This window comes from Haplochromis burtoni, unplaced genomic scaffold (assembly GCF_018398535.1).
Source record: "Haplochromis burtoni strain Fernald_Lab_line unplaced genomic scaffold, NCSU_Asbu1 Contig_257, whole genome shotgun sequence".
Taxonomy (NCBI): domain Eukaryota; kingdom Metazoa; phylum Chordata; class Actinopteri; order Cichliformes; family Cichlidae; genus Haplochromis; species Haplochromis burtoni.
The window spans coordinates 222,928-242,853 of record NW_024582618.1 but is presented as its reverse complement, the minus strand read 5'-3'; the positions used below and the strand labels follow the sequence as shown (position 1 = coordinate 242,853).

General features: G+C 39.1%; 1 protein-coding gene across 7 annotated transcripts in view; it reads left to right on the top strand.

The window, feature by feature from the left end:
• The window catches only part of tbl1xr1b (tbl1x receptor 1b), a 29,039-nt gene continuing 9,113 nt past the window's right edge, over positions 1-19,926 (top strand). For 2 of the 7 annotated variants that reach the window (XM_005939057.3, XM_014339020.2), the window contains exons 1-12: positions 305-690; positions 2,219-2,285; positions 8,719-8,822; positions 8,986-9,131; positions 9,631-9,847; positions 11,562-11,694; positions 15,039-15,180; positions 15,558-15,621; positions 15,710-15,807; positions 16,509-16,569; positions 16,955-17,076; positions 18,550-18,624. In XM_005939057.3, coding sequence (XP_005939119.1) covers positions 8,765-8,822; positions 8,986-9,131; positions 9,631-9,847; positions 11,562-11,694; positions 15,039-15,180; positions 15,558-15,621; positions 15,710-15,807; positions 16,509-16,569; positions 16,955-17,076; positions 18,550-18,624 — 1,116 coding nt within the window. In that variant the 5' untranslated portion in view covers positions 305-690; positions 2,219-2,285; positions 8,719-8,764. The other 5 variants (XM_014339019.2, XM_014339018.2, XM_014339017.2 and 2 more) reach the window with 5 other exon arrangements.

Sequence of the window (19,926 nt, the reverse complement as noted above, 5' to 3'; positions counted from 1 at the left end):
GAAAATGGGGCGTAGTGGGGGATGGGCGAGGACACTGTTATGACTGGTGCTTGGCTGCGGGACAAACTTACGCTGAGGCCTTGGTATGTTTTTTTTCCCCCCTAATTCCCCCCCCCATCTTATCGCTCGGTTTCTGCGTGGAAATGCGGCTCCATGTTGGCGTGAACATATGAAACGGGCGAAGACATTATATTTAATCAACTCCGAGGACAGTTTCAGCATTTGCAAAACCCGGCGTGATTTTTGGTGGCTTTTTTTTGAGGGAAATAGGTTAGTTACCGCTCTATGGTTGTGTTTCAATTACATGTGGACGGAATTAGAAAATACCCTGTTATTCTAACATGATTGAGCTATTAGTTTTGATTATTTAACGGAACACACGTGGAATATTTTTACATAATGGGCTCCCGTCGTCACGGGTTAATCTTTATATTGAGCTTTAGTCCGCGCCGCTTTGAAATAACAGTTGTTACAGGAGCTCATTTTTGCATGTCGGGTCACTCCAATGTGTCTAACGTCTGAAGCCGTTACAGCCTCTCAACGCCTACCTTTAGCTTTAATATTATAACCTTATCGTAGTTCATATATGTGGGAAAACCACCATTCTTGCAGTCGGTTAAAGAGATGACACGGTTTGACTTGAACACGAGAGCTGTGGAAGATATCGCCAATTGAGAGGTTTTTGTCCAAGTAGGTAGGAAATTGTAGCTAACTTGTTAGCATAGCATGCTAGGTTAGCTAGTTAGCTTGTTGGAAGGCTCAGAGCGCCAGCGGGCTGACGACCTCACTGTATTCGTTTGAAATGCAGTTTCAGAGAAGCTAACTTTACTCTGTTGTCGTGAATTGCGTATATTTTTGTATGAATAAAAAAAAACTTACGGGTTAATAGAACTTTAAAATATTTGATTAGCAGATGCGGCTAAGTGCTTGTGAGGAGCATTAAATGAAGTACAGACCGCCTTGCCTGGCTGGCATGTGTACTGACGGGTACGGCCGCCGCTGAGGCAAAACTAATGTTAACTCGCACGTTAGCTTTTGATTAGCTTTTATCACTGCATACTAGACACCACTTTAAAATTGCATCTACACAACTTTGAACTATTCTTTGGTGGTGAAGTTAAAGGGAATGAAACGCAAGTAATTAGCCTTCATTTGACAATTATATCTGGAATGCTAAGGCCGGTAGCGCCGTTTCGCATCTCCCCGTGACACATGACATGTGGACAATTGTCAGCCTACCTACCTACAAATACAGCAGGAACTATTTAAGTCTATTTATTGCTACTCTGTTAATAGATGTGCTGATAGTAGAGAGTTTATTTTAAACAGAGTTGTCTTAAAGGCACTTGGGGGCAGTTTGAGTCATTTATGAGCACACACTGTGCTGATAGTGACTTGTCACACACCAAAGTTCAACTCATTCATTCATCGCTAGCTCCCTGCAGGCTAACATGATGACAAATGTATTTAACTTGGCTCCAGTCAGACAGACGACCTTTCGCCTAAAATGGTAACCAAAAAAAATCTGATTTGCCCAGTTGAAAGTACTAATATGCAAAATACCACACGAAGAAGTGAGCTATTGTTTGTTAATATTCTAGGCAACAGCCGCCTTTATTACATTGAATCAACAGTGGAACATCTGTATTTCGTTTCCTTTTTACTGTTTAAGTGTATTTAAGGCATGCGTCTCTTTTAGAGAAGTACTGCAGGGATTGGTGCCAGGCATGGCACACATATCCATTTGGTGTATTCAGCTTTTTGCATTGCTGACCTAGATTCTCTCATTGTTTTGTGACACGCCCCTTCCTTCAGAGCATTTTACTCAGGTTGCCTTCTCATCCACTTGCTAACAAGCCATTGCTAAAATGTTCGTTCTCAGTAGGGTAATTTGTCATGACACTGATAGGGAAACTGTGTCCCACGTGAATGTGTGGCAGGGCCTGTCTGGTTCTCAGAAAGCTGGAGCAGATTATTTACCTCCACTACATGGGGAGAGTTGGGCTGCGAGTAATAAGGGTGCCACTCATGAGTGGCATATCAAACTTAAAAGACTTTTCATATCAAACTTAAAAGATATGAAAATATGTTTTGTTGACTTTGTTTGTTTGTTTTAAGGAGTGATTACACACCAAGCAGCTTTTGTATGTATAATGAACTGTAGTGTAGTTACTGATTTTGTAATGGGGCATTTATGTTTGTATTTTTCTTCTCCTAGGGGCTGAAAGTTGTTTCCGAGGACAAAAGCGCTATGATGCGCCTCTGAGGATATCACGATCACATGGGTAACACATATCACTATTTATTGTCCTTCCTTTGCCCTCCCACCCCCTTCCGTAGGTATTGCTTGGTGTCTTTCTCTTGGTTGTGTTGAAAATTATATCGCTAATGCCTAGTGTAGGGACTCTTCTAAAGAAGAGCACAGCAGTCTTTTATCTGTGGTCTAACCAGAAGTCTAAAGTATGGAGCAGGATTTGGGCTTATTGCGGTAATTTCAGGTTTAACCCAGTGTTTGTCAGTATTACAAAGGGGTTGTATTCGTACAGGGTTACATCACCGTAGTAACTTATGCTGCAGATATAACCTATTTACATTTGAGATAAGAGATCAGCAGGTACAAAATCACTACATGCTGACCAGTCAGTTCTCTGTAAAAACAAACAAACAAAACGTTTCATCACTCTTTGAAAATCCCTCTGAACTTGGTTTGTGGATAATACTTAGGGCTAGAGTGTTTATTTTCTTCCTCCTTCGTTTTTTTTTCTCCTTGTTGTTCTATTTGCCTTAATACGTGAAGCTGACACTTTCTCTAAGCCTACTTTTGAATTCTGTTTTTATAATTATTCTTTACTTGCTGTTAAACACCATCAGTGCTGGAGTTGAAAAAAGAAAATAGTCTTACACCCTAAACATGATTTAGTCGTTCTGATCATCCCATGTCCTTAAGGTGTAACACTGAGAAGTCCCTTAACTTACACAGTATTTTTTCCAGCTTTTCTTCCTTGCTTTAAATAAGCTGCACTTTAAGAGTTACTTTTAGCAACTCTTTTTCCAGTTTCACTGACCAAAGCACTTAAACTACACACACATTTATACAGTACTTTCAGTACTGTAATTTGCCCCTTAAGAGCACTCTTGTAGCTGATTTGTTGGCAACAGCTGTGTTCCTTTCAGCCTGTATTATATATATTCATATTTAATCCTGGGAATGTTGAAATGACTACTTATGTGGTACAGGTCCTAGTAATAGGAATGTGAAAGAAAATGTTGAGAATACAGCATTAATAGATATCACCAGGAATGTCCTAAAATGCTTGGATTTTAATTAAAGTTGATGTTTGTTAATGATGTGAAATATTTATTTAGAGAATACGTCAATAAATCCTCCCGCTGCTTTTACAGAACACCATTGATACCATGTGTCATAGGTTTACAGTATGGGAGTGTCTTTGCAGGGGTTTTTTTTTTTTTTTTTTTTTTTTTCTTTTTTTTTTTGTACGGCTGACTCGTATGTTGTGTTTTTACACCTGTACAACTATTTTAAACATTTGGTGGGTGGTCATTGAAACTTCATCAGCTTGGTCTGCTGAATGTCTAGTTTTAAAAGAATAAATGAGGCTGAAATGAGAACCAGGGAAACTGGAGAGAGAGAGAGAGCAAAGTGGCATGTAGCATGAAATATATGAATAGTTTGTTTATGACTTTAAATGTAAACCAGTGCTGCCAAATTATTATTATAAGAAGTTATTTTATGCTTGTAATCTCTAAATTCCTGCAGTTAATCAGGCTCAGTTTCATGATAAGTCACATATTTAACTCCATACTTTATCTTTAGGAATATCATGTTGATGTTAGTGAAGCTAATAAGAGAGTGAATTATCTGAAGATGAAATGCAGACTAAGAAAACTCACACAGACAGTGGAATATCAATGACATGCAGGAAGTTTAAGTGAAGGATCTGAGTCTTCTCGTAAACGAGGGGGAGATATTGAAGGACCTGCCATTGAAGACAAGCAGTATCACTGATTGAAATTTCAGGGGGTGGTGAATACATTAGAGGTTTAATATCACAACTCTATTATCATTTGTACTGGTGTAGCGGTTAACATATTTGCCTTCCACGCAAAAGATCCCAGGTTCAACACCAAGAGGGGACACAGTCTTGGCCTCAGGAGTTAAAAGGTAGTGGACTCCTAACTGTGAGTCAAGCTTGGAATAAGGGCGCAGCTGGAAGTACCTTCTCTTTGTTGGTTCTTCCTTTTTGACCTCAGAGTTGTTCAGTCTGTTTTTCTATGTTTAAAATGGCTTTACTGTCTCCTCCACTTCTCATCAGGCCCTTGCCTAATTAAGAGTGGAGTGGGTTGTCAGCTTTTTTATTGAGGGATCCCCTCCCCTCAGTGTTATGTGTGACTGAGCCTGCAAAGATAAATAAGCACATTTGCAGGTGCAGTCACATTGAGCCCTAAATTGAAAATCCACACAGCATCCAAAAATGTCCTTCTTTTTTCTCGCATCAATGAATAATTGTATTCTATTTATTTATTTTAAAAGTAGAACCTTGAGTCTTACATTAGCTGGTATAATGTTAGCATGTAACCAGCTGTTGTTGTTGTTGTCCAAAGATGGGAAGGTGGCATGTCTAATTTGCTAAGAATATACAATTGTAACATGTTTTCTTGTGTTAGAGCTCTGACTGCAGTTTAGGAGATGAAGCTTGAGGTGAGAAGAAAGTATGAGGTGGAAATCAGGCAGGGGAGAGAGGAGTGATGGAGGCGATATGATGAAAATAAAAGAAGGCAAGGCAACATGGTGGCTTCCACAAACCAATGCCAATATGTATTTGTCTATGTATTTATGTATTCATTCTAAGTTGATGAGGATGCATCAGTTTGTTAGAAAACTGAATCAAATCACTTTTATTGTCACATCACATGTGCAGGTACATTGGTACAGTACATGTTAGAGATGGCACGATACCACTTTTTTATGTCCGATACCGATACCGATATCATAAATTTGGATATCTGCCGATACCGATATGAATCCGATATAGTGTTTTTTAATCAACAAAACTGTTTTTTAAATATCTTGCTGCATTTTGTATAAGTTCATACTCAAGTTTAAAACAACAACTACACTAAAGCTATTCTGTTATACCTGTATGCAAAAAAAAAAAATTTCATAGTTCAGCAATACTGATCAATCTAATAAACTTAAACCTACACCATCCTCCCTATTCTGGTATTTTAAAGAGTACTTAGCATAAATATTAAGCAACCTAACTAATAGGGTTCCAACTCCCAGCAACAACAAAAATAAATAAATAAAAAATAGGGAACCACCCCTCACGCTCCACCTCATGATGCTTAATCGACGTAATCAACCTTAATTTGATGCAGTGTGAAAAAAAATGCACAGAAATCAATTATTTTTCAAGAAATATTAAATAGATTCAACATCTTTCTTCAACAAAATTGCAGACTGCACAGATGGTACCTTCCCAAAGGAAAAAGTACTATAGCTTACTAGGGTATATTAGACTTAACAGTTACTATATACAGTAATGGACTTCTATACATTTTACATCAGATTAAAACTTTGGGTGTAAGATTCAGATAAATATTAAATAATTAAAAGCTCGACATTTTAAATGAGAATAAGAAAGAAAAGTATGTCTTTGTGCCCCCTTTTCCCTGTTAATGCCCTATCGGCCCCCCTGGCTAAACTTTGCTAGATCCGCCCCTGCACAGTTACCAGCCGTCAGCTACGTAGAAAAAGATCCTCGAGTAGAAAGTAATATTAAATAAATTCTAACAACAGCTGATCAAGCTTAAACGTGCTGCTGTTGTTCAGCCGCTGGTTTCCTCTTTCTGGTGCAAAGTGGGCCAAAAACAAACAAGAGACACGGACTCGCGACAGAAAAGCCGATCAGCTGATCATTAAGCAGTTTCATGATTGAAGTAGCAGCCGGAGAGCGAGAGGCAGTCGCTCGTTAAGCTTAACGCAGGAATGCTTTACAAACATTCAGAGATGGACTTACACACTTGCTTTACTTCTCTCGGGGATAACTTTGTCGGAGATGAAATGCCGGGTTGCTAGCGAAGCTCCAAATGCTATCCAGACCACCGACAGGTCCCGCATGCCACAGCCGCTCTATCACGTGATGCATACTGCTCCGACGTGCTAACGTTCTGAGGTGAGTTACGGCGTGTTGCAAGTTTTGTGAGGTGCTTTCGTGATATTTAATGGATCGGATTACATTTTTTATTTTTCTCCGATATCCGATCCAGTAATTTAGGTCAGTATCGGACCGATACCGATAGTAATATCGGATCGGTCCATCTCTAGTACATGTGAGTGAAATTCTTGTGTGCGAGCTTCACAAGCAACAGAGTTGTGCAAAATACAATAATGTAAACAAGCAAAATACAAGAATGGCTACATCTGAAACTAATAAATATATGTACAATATATAATAGTATATGCATTTCTGGATGTGTATACTAAATATTTTTCTGTGTGTGTGTGTGTGTGTGTGTACACATATTTTACAAATTAAATAGAGTAAACAATAAATAAAATATATAAAAATATACAGAGTTGAGACATGTGCAAAACAGTGGCATTACTGTACAGTATGGAGTGCATAATGTTAAAGTTCCAGTAGTGAAGCTGAGGTGTCTATGAAGTGTTCAGCAGTCTGATGGCCTGGTGGAAGAAGCTGTCTCTCAGTCTGCTGGTCGGGACCGGATGCTGCAGAACCTCCTTCCTGATGGAAGCAGTCTGAACAGTTTATGGCTGGGGTGACTGGAGTCCTTGATGATCCTCCCCGCTTTCCTCAGGCACCGCTTCCTGTAGATGTCTTGGAGGGAGGGAAGCTCACCTCCAATTATCCGTTCAGAGCACCGCACTACTCGCTGGAGAGCTAAATTACACACCCATCTGTGTATATTTATTAGTGCCATAATTTTTTTTCTGTCAGATAATCTCGAATTACTTATTCTAGCTTTAATCTTACTGTGAGTGGCTATGTGACAGACGTAGACCTGTTAGTTATTGTGACTTCATGTTGTCTTGGAAGCGATACATAAATGTTAAAAGGTCTAAACTATTAAGATTGCCATGAAAGTCTTTACAGAAAAGTGACCATGACTGATATTCAGACGAGAAACCAGCATGTTCAGATGCTGTCAGATTAATCAAAAGAAATGCATGTCTGAAAGGGTTTTGGGTAGACAGCTGACTTATGATGCTTAAGCTTTGGGAGTTATGTCTCTGAGCTATTAAGCTGCTAATTAAAATTTCATAACAAGCTTGAAAGTTAACTAAGAGATACTCATAACTCTTTGCTCACCATTTAGACCTGACTTGCATTCAGCTTCTATTTATGTTCACTTTTAAAGACGCGGGTGGCTGCTGGAGTTTTCTAATACTCAGACTGTACGCCACATCAGTTCAGAAATGGGAAGGAGTCAAAACTGGAAGCAAAGACATTGGCGAAGTTATTTTTCCACAAGGTCTCGTGTTTTAAACTATTGACACATCCCCTTTTGTATAATCTGTGAATCACTGAGCCTCTGTATTGGCGGTAAAAACCAACACGATTGTACACTCAGGTTCTGCACCCAGCTGTGGAGGCACAAGCTGGGTTATAATAATCAAGAGGTTGAAGTGACACCAAAACTGCTGCTGTCACCAGCAGATGTGATGTCAGGTTTGTGAGCATAAAAGCTTACACAGCAGGAGTGCTGCATCAGCTTACATTTATTTGTGCCATAACCATCAAACAGAGATTTTAAGGTGAAGACAGTGCTGTGACAGTAATACACTGGTGGCAAGGGGTGCATATTTTATTGAAATGTGTTGTTAGTTGTCATGTTTTGTTTCCTTCAGTAGAGCTTATCGGAGATTGTGATTTCTTTCAGGCTTTTTGCTAAGTTCTAGTCATACTGCTTCATTGTGAGAAAATGTATCCCGCAGGACTTTCTGACCACCTTGTTATGGATTACTGAAGGACTTGTACCAGATTCCAGCCCTTTTGGTTGAGTTGGTCTTGGATCTGAGCCTCTGGGATGTGGCAGGAGACATGTTGACTTTTTCAGCAGGCTGGCATCGTGGAAACAGTAGATGTTCTGTCCCTCGTCCAGTCCCCTTGTTTATTTCCACAGTCCTATTTAAACAGTGCAGGTTCTGCATGAACAAATATGGAGGACAGACACAAGTACTCGATGGATTATTGCCGAGGTTTAAATCCCATCTTTCCCAGACGTTTCAGTCTAAAATACCCTGTCTGCCTCGTGAAGGCGGCTGGTAATTATTTCCTGTTGTAGGTTAATGAATGGAAACTGGTGCCCTGCCTAGAGCTAAGTGGTTTCTGCATCCACAAATAAAGAGGAACAAGATGTCGTCATTTATGAAATGACATTTGCGATTGCCTACTTCTGTTTTTGAATATCCAAGATGTAGGTCAAGCAAGTTAATTTATTTTTAATGATTTCATTTAAGGATTCATTTTCAGTGCATGTATGACCCTTTTAAAACTGATTTAGTGCGCCAGAATACCAACTAATGTTTTTGCAGTCCATTTATGTTGTTGTTGATTTTAACACATGAGTGATCGAGATGTGTACCACTAGAACTCGTTTGCACTTCACTTCTGCAGTGTCTAATACCACCGGCTTTTAATGAACTCTGTGCTCTGTGCTTTACTTTTACAGGCTCCTATCCTGTGCTGACCCAATGGTTTAATCACCAGGACTAAAAATGAGCATAAGCAGTGATGAGGTTAATTTCCTGGTTTACAGATATCTGCAGGAGTCTGGTATGTCCAACAAATCAATATTTGATCAAACAGCTCTGCTTGCTGTTGTAGTAATCGCACTGTTAGTAGTTTTAATGAATAACTTTTAATCTTGCAGCATTTGAGTCTGTGGAAATGAACTTTGACTTCATCCTACTTTTTGCATGATCCGTTCTTCCCGTAGGCTTCTCTCACTCTGCGTTCACCTTTGGCATAGAGAGCCACATCAGTCAGTCCAACATCAATGGAGCCTTGGTGCCCCCTGCTGCCCTCATTTCCATCATTCAGAAAGGCTTGCAGTATGTGGAGGCTGAAGTCAGCATCAATGAGGTCAGGGTCTGTCTTTGCATTGCTATCGACTGATTAGTTCACACTTGAAACATGCTGGAAAGAATAGGTGTAGTGTTTACTTATGTGTCGATTGCTCTGATAACAGTGTGACCACTTCAGTTAGAAATTCTTTTTGGAAATCATGAATGCCAGACCACCTGGCTTGTTATGAACACACTGTTAAAAAGCCAGAATTCATGTTGTTATGGAAGGGGTGAATCTTCAGCAATAATGCTGCTTTGCTTATTTCAGCAAGGCAATGCCAAACACATGCTGGCCGTGTCACAGCTGCTTGGCTCTGTTAAAAGAGCCTGGGTGCTAAACGGAGCAAGTAGTTTCAGTCAGACCTGTTCCTCTTTATCATATTCAGTTTTTCAAAACTAAGATGGCTACTGTCAACGTGCTAATCTTCCAGCTTCCCCCCCCCCCAGTTTTTTCCCCCAATCATTCCAACTCCTTTGGTAATGGGGTTAAATAACACTGTATGTTCTCTTTGTAGGACGGCACCTTATTTGACGGGCGGCCAATCGAGTCCTTGTCTTTGATTGATGCCGTAATGCCAGATGTGGTCCAGACCAGGCAGCAGGCCTACAGAGACAAGCTGGCCCAGCAGCAGGCGGCAGCGGGCAGTGGCAGCAGCACGGGGCCACAGGGAAGCACCAAGAACGGAGAGGGCGCTGCCAACGGGGAGGAAAATGGATCCCACACCTTAGCCAGTAAGTTTAGCTCATGGTTGTAAACAATCTGAATCAGCTTGTGAACTACCTGCTGTGTTTTCTTGTCTCATGCAGGATGTTATTTTGAGCTAAATGCCTGATACACAGTTATAAAACAAAGGAGTGTTGGCACATTTTCAAACATGAGTACACAAAACACCTAGATGATCTACTTTTAGTGAGGCAACAGTACAACCTGAATTAAGGTCGCAATCAAGTTATGAGTCAAAAATAATTTTTTTTGCTAATTTCACTAGAATGGCTTCATAATATTCTGAAAAATTGCATCTTGTTAAAGCTAACCTCTTTGATTTTTATTTTATTTTTTTGCATGATTCTGTCTGTTTGACCGGTTTAATCTTTCCCGTCATGGCTGCGTCACAGTTTGAGGGTTTTGTGTAAAGTGCTTTTGGTTTGGTTGGTTTTGGCCTGACTGTTGTACAGTTGTGCTGTCTGTTGTTTTATCATAAAAGGATAATTCCAGTCTGCTTTGTTTCCTCCGTTTTCCCAATGTGTTTTAAATACGATAACACATTGAGAATTTGATTCAGATTTAATAACTGCTCCCTATGGCACGATTCAAGTTTTTGAGGATCAAAATGAAGTCATCATTAGCCGGCTCCACGTGAGTGTATAACATGGGGTTGACTTGCTTGTATTTTGCAGATGACTCTGATTAGCTGCATCCAGAAAGTCCTTCTTACATTTATTTTTTTTTATGTGTTACACCCGCACAGTTTAACCAAAAGGCATTTCCAGTGGAAATGGGCCGACATATCCTCAGCATAACCATGTATAATATCCACAAAGCTTATAAAGAGGTTATACACACACAATGCGGTAATATTATGTTGAAGCACAGTACATATTACTCTGTGAGGCTCCCGACTACGGTAGCCATAATGCTCCGACAATCCATCAAGCGGTGCAGCTTCATAGCTTAGCAAAGTGGTACTAAAACATTTTTGACAGATTTTTGAGCGCCGTGTACCACATAAAATCGGTTCGGTAATAATGATGGTGCGTATGAAAGCAAAGGCATTGCGCATATGCATTTTACCCATATTCTATCACAATATTTCATTTTCTTATCATTGCCCAACATTATACCGATATTACTGTGAGCGGTATGATGTGGCCCAGCCCCACCTGCAATAGTTCATGTGTGCTGGAGCTTTAGGACTTCAAGAACGCCGATGACCTACAATTCAGTACACTGCTTAAACGCCTCCACACTGAGGATCCGGTTCCTGCTGTGTGGACACAGTGGTGTTAACCATCTGACCTCAGCACCTCGTGCTTGCGGTTAAGCCACTTTTTATGAAATAAGTTCAAGCGATGATATACTCGCGTGCTGCTGTGGGAATGCTGTGGTTTGTAGGTTGGGTGATGTCAGATTCCCATCATGACTAATCTTGTACAGTGTGATGCGGTTTGCTAGGCTGGTTGTTGCACAATAATGTTCAGTGCAAACTGGTTACTCCTTTTCAAATAATTAACTTTTGTAGCAGTAGAACAGGACTCTACTTTTTCTTCTTTGCGTTCAATGAGAGGAAACTAGCATGTGCTCATATAGCATACCTTTTCATTATTTTTTCTCATCATTCATGTATTTGCTTCTCTTTTTCTGCTGCACTGCATTCGCTTTGCTTTCTGCAAAATTGCACAGTACTTAAAGAATACTCAAGTTTTTGTTTCACGCTCCTTCCTGTAGATCACCACTCGGAGATGATGGAGGTAGACAGGGATGTGGAGATCCCCCAGAGTAAAGCCATGGTCTTGAGGGGCCACGAATCGGAGGTTTTTATCTGTGCCTGGAACCCAGTGAACGACCTCCTCGCCTCTGGGTCAGTATTACAGTTTTCTGATGCAAACGTGGGATTGTTATGGGCGAGAGGTGGCGCAGCTAAGCGTGTTTCTTTGAGACCTTCACATTATCACCTTTTCACCTTGTGATTCAAATAACCAAAATGATTTAGCTTTTCCTTCTTGTCTTTTTTATATCGGTCGTAATTTAAGTATTTTTTACCCAGAGTTCACTCTTGATGATTTATTATAAAGAGTCCAGATCTGTAAACATAGTTGATCATTTTTAAATGGTTGATTTATAAAAAGAATAACTTGTGTGGAATAGTCAGTGAGCTTTTATCACAGCTAAATGAATGTTTCTCAGTTAGAGGAGTGTTTTCCTGGACATTTGCTGGTGCACTTCAGTGTAATCACCAGAGATTTGCAGTAACACGTTACTTTTTTCAATTAACAAGTAAAGTAAGGGATTACTATTGCAAAACAGTAACTAGATTACTGTTGCTTTCCCATTAGCACGCTGTGTTACTGCGTTACTAAACCTTGATTTTGTTTATGAGAGTGTCTCATGACAATGACGTCTGAGCGTGCGACGTCTGTGGCAGCAGCAGACGTGTGCAGATCAACAATGGATAATATGGAGTGTTGGAGAGAGTACGACCATGCAGCGTTTAAAGCTGGGAAGTACTCACATTACTCTGAGTTTGATTCCGTAAAAAGTGACAAAAACATTAGCGTGTGTTGTACACTCTGTGTGGGAAGAAAAGTTCTTTCTACAGCAAAAAATTAAAATTGAAATCTGAGCAAGTACCGAGCACGCTGCCACAGGAATGTGAAATTCAGAGAAACCCCCAGAACCCCTCACTGACATGACCGCTGCAGCACCGGGCAAACCTCCAACAGCCCCACTCCTGCGAAACAGGTGAAAATTGACTTAAGAGTGACAGGACTCAGTGCTGCTGAATCTTTGACTTTATTTATTTTGTGCTGTGTTTTACTTGCTTCTATTTGAAAGAGTGAGTGTAAACACAAAAAAATATTTTATTTTATATGCTGGGATATGCAGAAAATAGCTTGAAACAAATTTCTTCAAGTGAGAGAATGTTGCATATTTTTTGATTTTTGCTCGATGCAATGTGCATCAAGTTAAAAGATTAAAACAAATAAAACAAGTTTTAAAAAGAGTTTTTCATTTGATTTATATGATGGATTATGCAGAAGAAATAGAATTGGGCTGAAAGATCTGGTGCTTTAGGTTGTGTATCTTGTTTTTTTAAAAGTATCTAAGTAATAAAGTAATTAATTACTTTTGAAAAATGGGTAAAGAGTAAAGTAACAGGATTACTTTCTTAGAGAAGTAATCAATGTAATAGTAACTATTTACTATATTCAAGTAACTTGACCAACACTGGTAAAATTTCCCACGCGTGGGACTAATAAAGGTTATCTTATCTTATCTTAATCACACAGAGGGAATCTCTTTACATGGGTGGAGTATGTATTCAAGAACAAAACATGCTGCAAATGTGACACATTTTTCAGAAAACACATGAATCCAATGCAGCAGATTTCCTGACAGGTGTTGATTTAACCCTCACTGACAGATAAAGTGACAAGAATCATTTTTGGTGTTAACCCTCTGGGGTCCAGGGTATAATTGGACGTTTTTGACTACTTTTGATTTTACCTCTATATTTCACATTTAAAAACTGTTTATCTTGCCTTGTTTGGTATCATTATTTTCAGCACAACCTCAAATATCTGAAATTTATTTTGTCATTTTGGCATACTATATTAGCACAATTAATCTAAATTCAGACAAAAAAAATTCAAAATCCGAGTAGAAAAAAGTTATATTTTTTACTGTAAAACCTGCAAACATGTTTAACGAATCATTTTCATAACTTGAAATGCAAATAGAAATTGCACATTTCTAAAAAATTATACACAAGTTTTGCAAACAACAAAGTTATACGGTACCATTTACCTAAAAATGCAGCCAAGGCCTCAGGTGGTTTTTTTTATTTAACCATTTAAAACTATTTACAGAACAATCAGGTGTGCTGCATCAAAAAGAAGGCACACAAATTATTTGTGCCAGTCCAAAAATAGTTTGTTCAGTATAAGACAGAGGAGAACAGCACAGGCCTAAACCCTGCAGGTCTGACAGCAGGAGGTGTATCAGTCTAGTTTTCCATGTGGAGACAGTGTTTACACTGGAATCTGCCTTAAATGGCTTTTTTGGAGCAACTGTGACAGTATAACTGACACACAATACAAAACAATAACTACACAACACACTAACTATAGCCTCTATACACGCTAAATATCATTAATGTCCCACATGTGAAAGCTGTGTCGTCTTAAAATGGTCATGTGATTTTGACGCGCCGGCGTGTCTGTCGACCCCAGAGGGTTAAACACAATGTTAAATTCTTCTCTATTTGCTTCAAGTGTCAAACTCTGTGCACTTTATTGCCGTTTTACAGTCAGTCTATCTATAGCTGGTGGCTTTTTTATGGCTTTAAAACCAGGCAGATAACCTCAAGAGTTGCACCTGTTAGGTAAATGGGCCGTACATTAAACGCTGTATTTGCTCTACTCTTATTTAATTACTCGGACCAAAGTTTGTTAAACTCTTAGTCAGACAAACCCACTCATAAATCAGCTCTCTCTGCGGTTACATCAGACACAAACTTCTCCACTCCTACGCTCCACTGTTTGTCAACATGGCTCAAGGGAAATGCCTGAATTTTTCAGCAGTTGAACAAGATGATATAGAAGAATAATGGATGCAATCCAACAGGATGCACAACCACTATGTGGACTAAAAAAGGCGAAAAATAACGATCATCTGAAAGAAAGCTCTGTTCAGCAGGAATTAAAAGCTGAAACATGGCCAAATAAAGCCAATAACATTTTAAACCTTTTTTCCAAATTAAACCGGCGAGTCTTAATTTATAATGGTAGGCAACCAGAGGTAAGTATTCAGCTGGCTGTTTGCTGTGTATTCAACAGTCTTGCTCCTCAGTATGTGCATGCGTCTTAAAATAAAATGGAGAAAAAAAGCGATTACATCTGGAACAATCCTGTAATATAGGAGGGTCTGCGTAAAGGGCCAAGTATCCACATAAACCAACGTGAATGAGTTTTGTGCTTGTAAAATCTCTTTCTCCTTTTTCTTCAACAGATGATGTGAAAAGTTTTGATAGGGATTTTAAAAGATTTTGGATTTGATGATTTGGGTTCAGGTTCGATAAAATGCCTTTAAACCCCAACCCTACTCAGGAGCAATGATGGTCAGTTTTATAACCTTATCAGTACCGATTTTAGAAGTCCAAGTCATGTGGGTGTGCCTAACGCAAGGTTGTTTTGACTCCTTCAGGTCCGGGGACTCGACAGCACGGATCTGGAACCTGAGCGAGAACAGCACAGGCGGATCCACCCAGCTGGTTCTGAGGCACTGCATTCGGGAAGGGGGCCAGGACGTACCCAGCAACAAAGACGTCACCTCACTAGACTGGAATGTGAGTGAAAGTGGGATTGTGTCAAGTTAAACTGTGGAACCCACACACTAACACGATCATACTGAGTGCTCTGTGTTGGTCATCTAGTCTTCGGGTGTGGGTTTGTGCGCCTGTGTGCATGCTAATAAACACAGCTTTATCAAGAGGCATTCCTTCTAACTATAGCCATGTATAAGGAGGCACTCAGATGAGGGAAAAGGCCTTTTCCATAACCAAGCTGCAAACATTTTGTGCTCTTTTACTCTTATATGTTCCTGTTACCCTTTTTTTGTAGTCAAAGTCGATGCACAACGCTTAAAATGAGCCTCATTCATTTACTCATAAATTAGTCATAATAATTTGGCTGCACCCAATGACACCACGCTTCTTTCCTTCAGAGCGAGGGGACATTACTAGCAACCGGCTCATATGATGGCTTTGCTAGGATATGGACAAAAGACGGTAAGACTCTGACATCTTCTGCATCGTAGCATTTCAGGCGTTTGTCCCTGGTCTCTTTCCAAGTGGCATTTGGTTATTTTTTTTTCAGGTAACTTGGCCAGTACTTTGGGTCAGCATAAAGGCCCTATATTTGCACTCAAGTGGAATAAGAAAGGAAACTTTATCCTTAGCGCTGGTGTGGATAAGGTGAGACACATTGCTTTTCTTTGTATTTTTTTTATTATTATTTATGAATATTTTTGGGGTGGAAATTTTCGGTCGTTGGTTTGGATTCCTGGTCTGACTAAAACAAACAATTTGAACATATTGTCTTGGGTTTGATTGGTCATTACTCAAAATATTGCCCATTTTTATAGAATCAAATTTAAAAGCAGAAAATTCGTAATGATATTCTGGTATAAAGGGAAAGTTAAAAATGAATTTGCATAAATGATAATTTAATGACAATTATTTTCTATAATTTTCTTCCTTTTAGCAATAGCAAATTGATGCCATGCACTTCTGTGTGGATATGTAACATAATCAGGTTGTTGTATGTCATAAATGTGAAGGGCAGCGTTTCATCTGAAATCACAAAGCTATTTGTTTGTCCAGTCAGAATTATCAACACATGGTTCAACATTGCCACCTAGTGTACAGAAGTATATTAAAACCTTGTCACCTGGGATTCTCATGATTGACCAAGGGCTGGCGTATTGTGATATAAAAGTTTCGTCATGTTTGTGATATAGTGGTGTAGTTTTGTATTATCTCTGCTTGTGCAGCAAGCAAAATATGAAAAGATTGCAAGATGTTAAAAAGAGAGTGTTTTATTCTATGTAATGTTTTTGATTGTTTTTTATAAATGACACTAGTTCGTCATAAAAAGCATCTCTATCTTCACACAGACGACAATTATTTGGGATGCACACACGGGAGAGGCGAAGCAACAGTTTCCTTTCCACTCAGGTGAGTGACAGCAGTCAGCTGGATTGTTCACATGACGTTTCCTGGAGTGTTTCTGTTTTTAGGCATACGTTACCTTTAGTTGAACTGCAGTGTGAGAGCACAGTGAGAAGACCTTCACTTATTTCTGTCTAGTTTTTCTGGACATTGTGACTGAGCTTTGATCCTGTGATATTCAAGCTAGTATATCTTTACACACAAGGTATCATTTCAGCTTTAAATGAATAGACAAAGCTTTTTTCTTTTGTTTTGTTTTAAAACCATATGTTGATCTGATGATCAGATCTAATGTGGAAGGAAGAAATCTTTACCGTGATTTGTTCGTTGTGATCTTCTACGTCAACTTACTGCTACATCAGCCTTAAGCTATATCTTTACCTCTCCACAGCACCCGCTCTGGATGTCGACTGGCAAAGCAATAACACATTTGCCTCGTGTAGCACAGACATGTGCATCCATGTGTGTAAGCTGGGCCAGGACAGACCTGTAAAGACCTTCCAGGGACACACGGTGAGAATAGAACACTCCAGTGTTCGCACTCCATTGCACAAGTAGGAAAACAGCTCTGGTGCTCAAATGCGCTGTGTTTGATCAGTGACGTGCGGTGACTTTTACAGAAAGACAAAGGGAGAAGGTTGTTGCCCAGAGACACAAACAGAAACATGTTCCTTCATTATTTAACAAGATAAACTGGATCAGATTAAAACATTTATGCTGCCTGTCTACACTCCTTCCTGGCTGATGACTTGTAAAATATTACTTTTCTAGTTAAATGAATATCTGCTATACCAAAATGATTTACTATTAGCTGAAACTGACAAGTGTTAGATGAAGTTTTCAAACCATTCCTTTAGGTAGAGAAGCAATAAAACACGGTATGATCTGTATAATTGCAAAACTGTATCAAGTAAGTATCAAAAATAAGAATTTTTCAAATATTGCTGCTGCATGAATAAAAATGTTTTTAAAAAGTGTAATAAAATGTGTTAATAGCAAGAAATCAATAGAATGAAAAACGTTGACAGTACGATTAACTTTCAATATCTAAAATGTTAATGACAAATAAAGGTGGAGTGTTGGTTAAACTTATATTCAGTCAAACATCATTGTCACAACTTTCCTTGGTAATGTACTAAAGCAGCTAGTATCAACCTTTTCACTCTCCATTTTCTCTACATCACACACGTTGGCCACACTGATTAGCAAGAGGCAACTCGGTGATGCTTGTTTACTTGCTAATACTAGCTGTGCTTCCACACAAAGCCCAGATCTGACTGATCTCAGAGCAGTAAAGGCAGAGCCAGGTCCGCTTGACCCGCACATTGGTCTGATCAATTGACAATAGCAGACTGCGGCCACAAGATGGCAGTAAAGTAAAGGTGAATGCAAACTGGCAGGGAGCTTTGTGACAGCTGTCTGAGATGAAAGGAGAGGGATCACTTTACAGTGGTTCAGTTAAATTTATGTCTATTATTAGGTTTGACTATATTTAGATGGAACATTACTGTGTTACATAATATCAGGGTGGCACTCCCTCCTTTTGGTTTCTTATAAAAGTTATAGTGCTCATAAAGTGCATTCAGTCAGTGGTAAAAAAAATATATCTACAATTATCGTACCATTATGTGTCACTGCCATTATCATTTGTCTCTGTCATAAGCTGATGAGCCTGATAGGCTGGTTATTAACTAATTTATTTCATAGAAATATGGACTATGCAGGTCAACACGATTGTTCTGCAAATTGTTATGGCAAAGAGTCTGTTTTTTTTACCCTTCTCATTTTTGGCCAGTTTGAAAATAAAAATGTGAGCTGGAGTAAATGAAACCCTAACCTTGGAAACGATTTGTTTAAAGTCTTGAATTTAGAAGAGATTTTTGTTTGGTCATAAGCCAGTGTTATCCTCATGTAGTGTATTGTATTATCTGTGGCCATGTGCGCCAGTCAGACTTTTTGTTTACACTCACGTCTTTCTCACCCTAGAATGAAGTGAACGCCATAAAGTGGGATCCTACTGGCAGCTTGCTGGCCTCCTGCTCCGATGACATGACCCTAAAGGTCGGTTCACTCAACGCAATGAGGCCTAACGGAAAAGAACAAGCCGGGCCTTCATAGGAACACTGTATCCTAAGTAGGGCTGCTCAATTAATCGAATTTTAATCACGATTACGATCTGGGCTTTCAACGATCATTAAAAATGACTGAGCCGATTATTAGCCCCTCCCTCGTGCTTTACTCTCGCGCTGCTCCGTGTGGCAAATCGAGCGGACCTCTCTGCATTTCGAACACGTGTCACAACAATTAAGAGGACCCGAAGGAAGCTCAGAAAGCTAATCAGAAGTTATTTGGGGAGGAGAGTGACTGCCGTTGGTTGAAAAGAGAGGTAAAAAAAACTTCAGTGGTGTGGAAACATTACAACACAGAGCAACACTGCAAAGTTCACTAAACATAGATGTTTACATTTTTCATTTATTTCTTATATTGCAAACATTTGCACTGTTATCAGTATTTGCACACTATTTTATATTATTTTTTAAAGTCATTATTCAATACATTGTTATTGTTAACCTTTTAAAGCCGGTCAGAGCAGCATGCTCTGTTTTGTGTAACTATTTTTAAATCCCTGTAGAACCTGAACCGCGTAAGCTAGCACAATAAATTTTTTTGCATATGAAACCGGAGGAGTTGTACTTACATCTTATGCCATCAGCTTGTCCTCGGTCACGGTTTCCTTCCACATATAGCTTTGCAAAAATTGCATAAAAAGCGCTTGCAGGAACAAAAACATAATATTCCAGAAACAGGCTTTGCCGATCCGATCAGCTGTTCGTAACACTTCCCACATTGAAAAAGACGTCAACACGAACTATCGCATTTCCTGCCCGAAACCGGAAGTGACGTCATTTTCGCGGAAAATGTAGTTTTTTACTTGTAGGCCTTAAAAGCCTATACTGGTGTTTTCATAAGTCATGTTTGACTTTTCTGAATAGTTTCTGGGATGCTTAGAACTCGAATTGCACTGCTGGAAATATTTTATTTTGATGCACCTGCTGTTTTCTTTGCAAATTTGCATCATAGGATTGTTTTTGTTTTTCCTGCAGTATATAAAAATTGCTGTATCTCCAAAATAAAACTATGAAGACACTCAAAATAAATTTCCTGTTGTTGTAAACTATTTTTTGCAACTTTTTTGTATTTAAAGTTTTGAGGGATAAACCTCTTAAATTTCTCCAAGTAGAAATATATGTAAAAACAAAAACGATTTTCAATTTTTTTTGTAGTTTATTGCACTTTTTTGCAATTAATGTAGTTACTATGGACTTAATACATACATATTTTTAAAATATGGGCTATAACAGT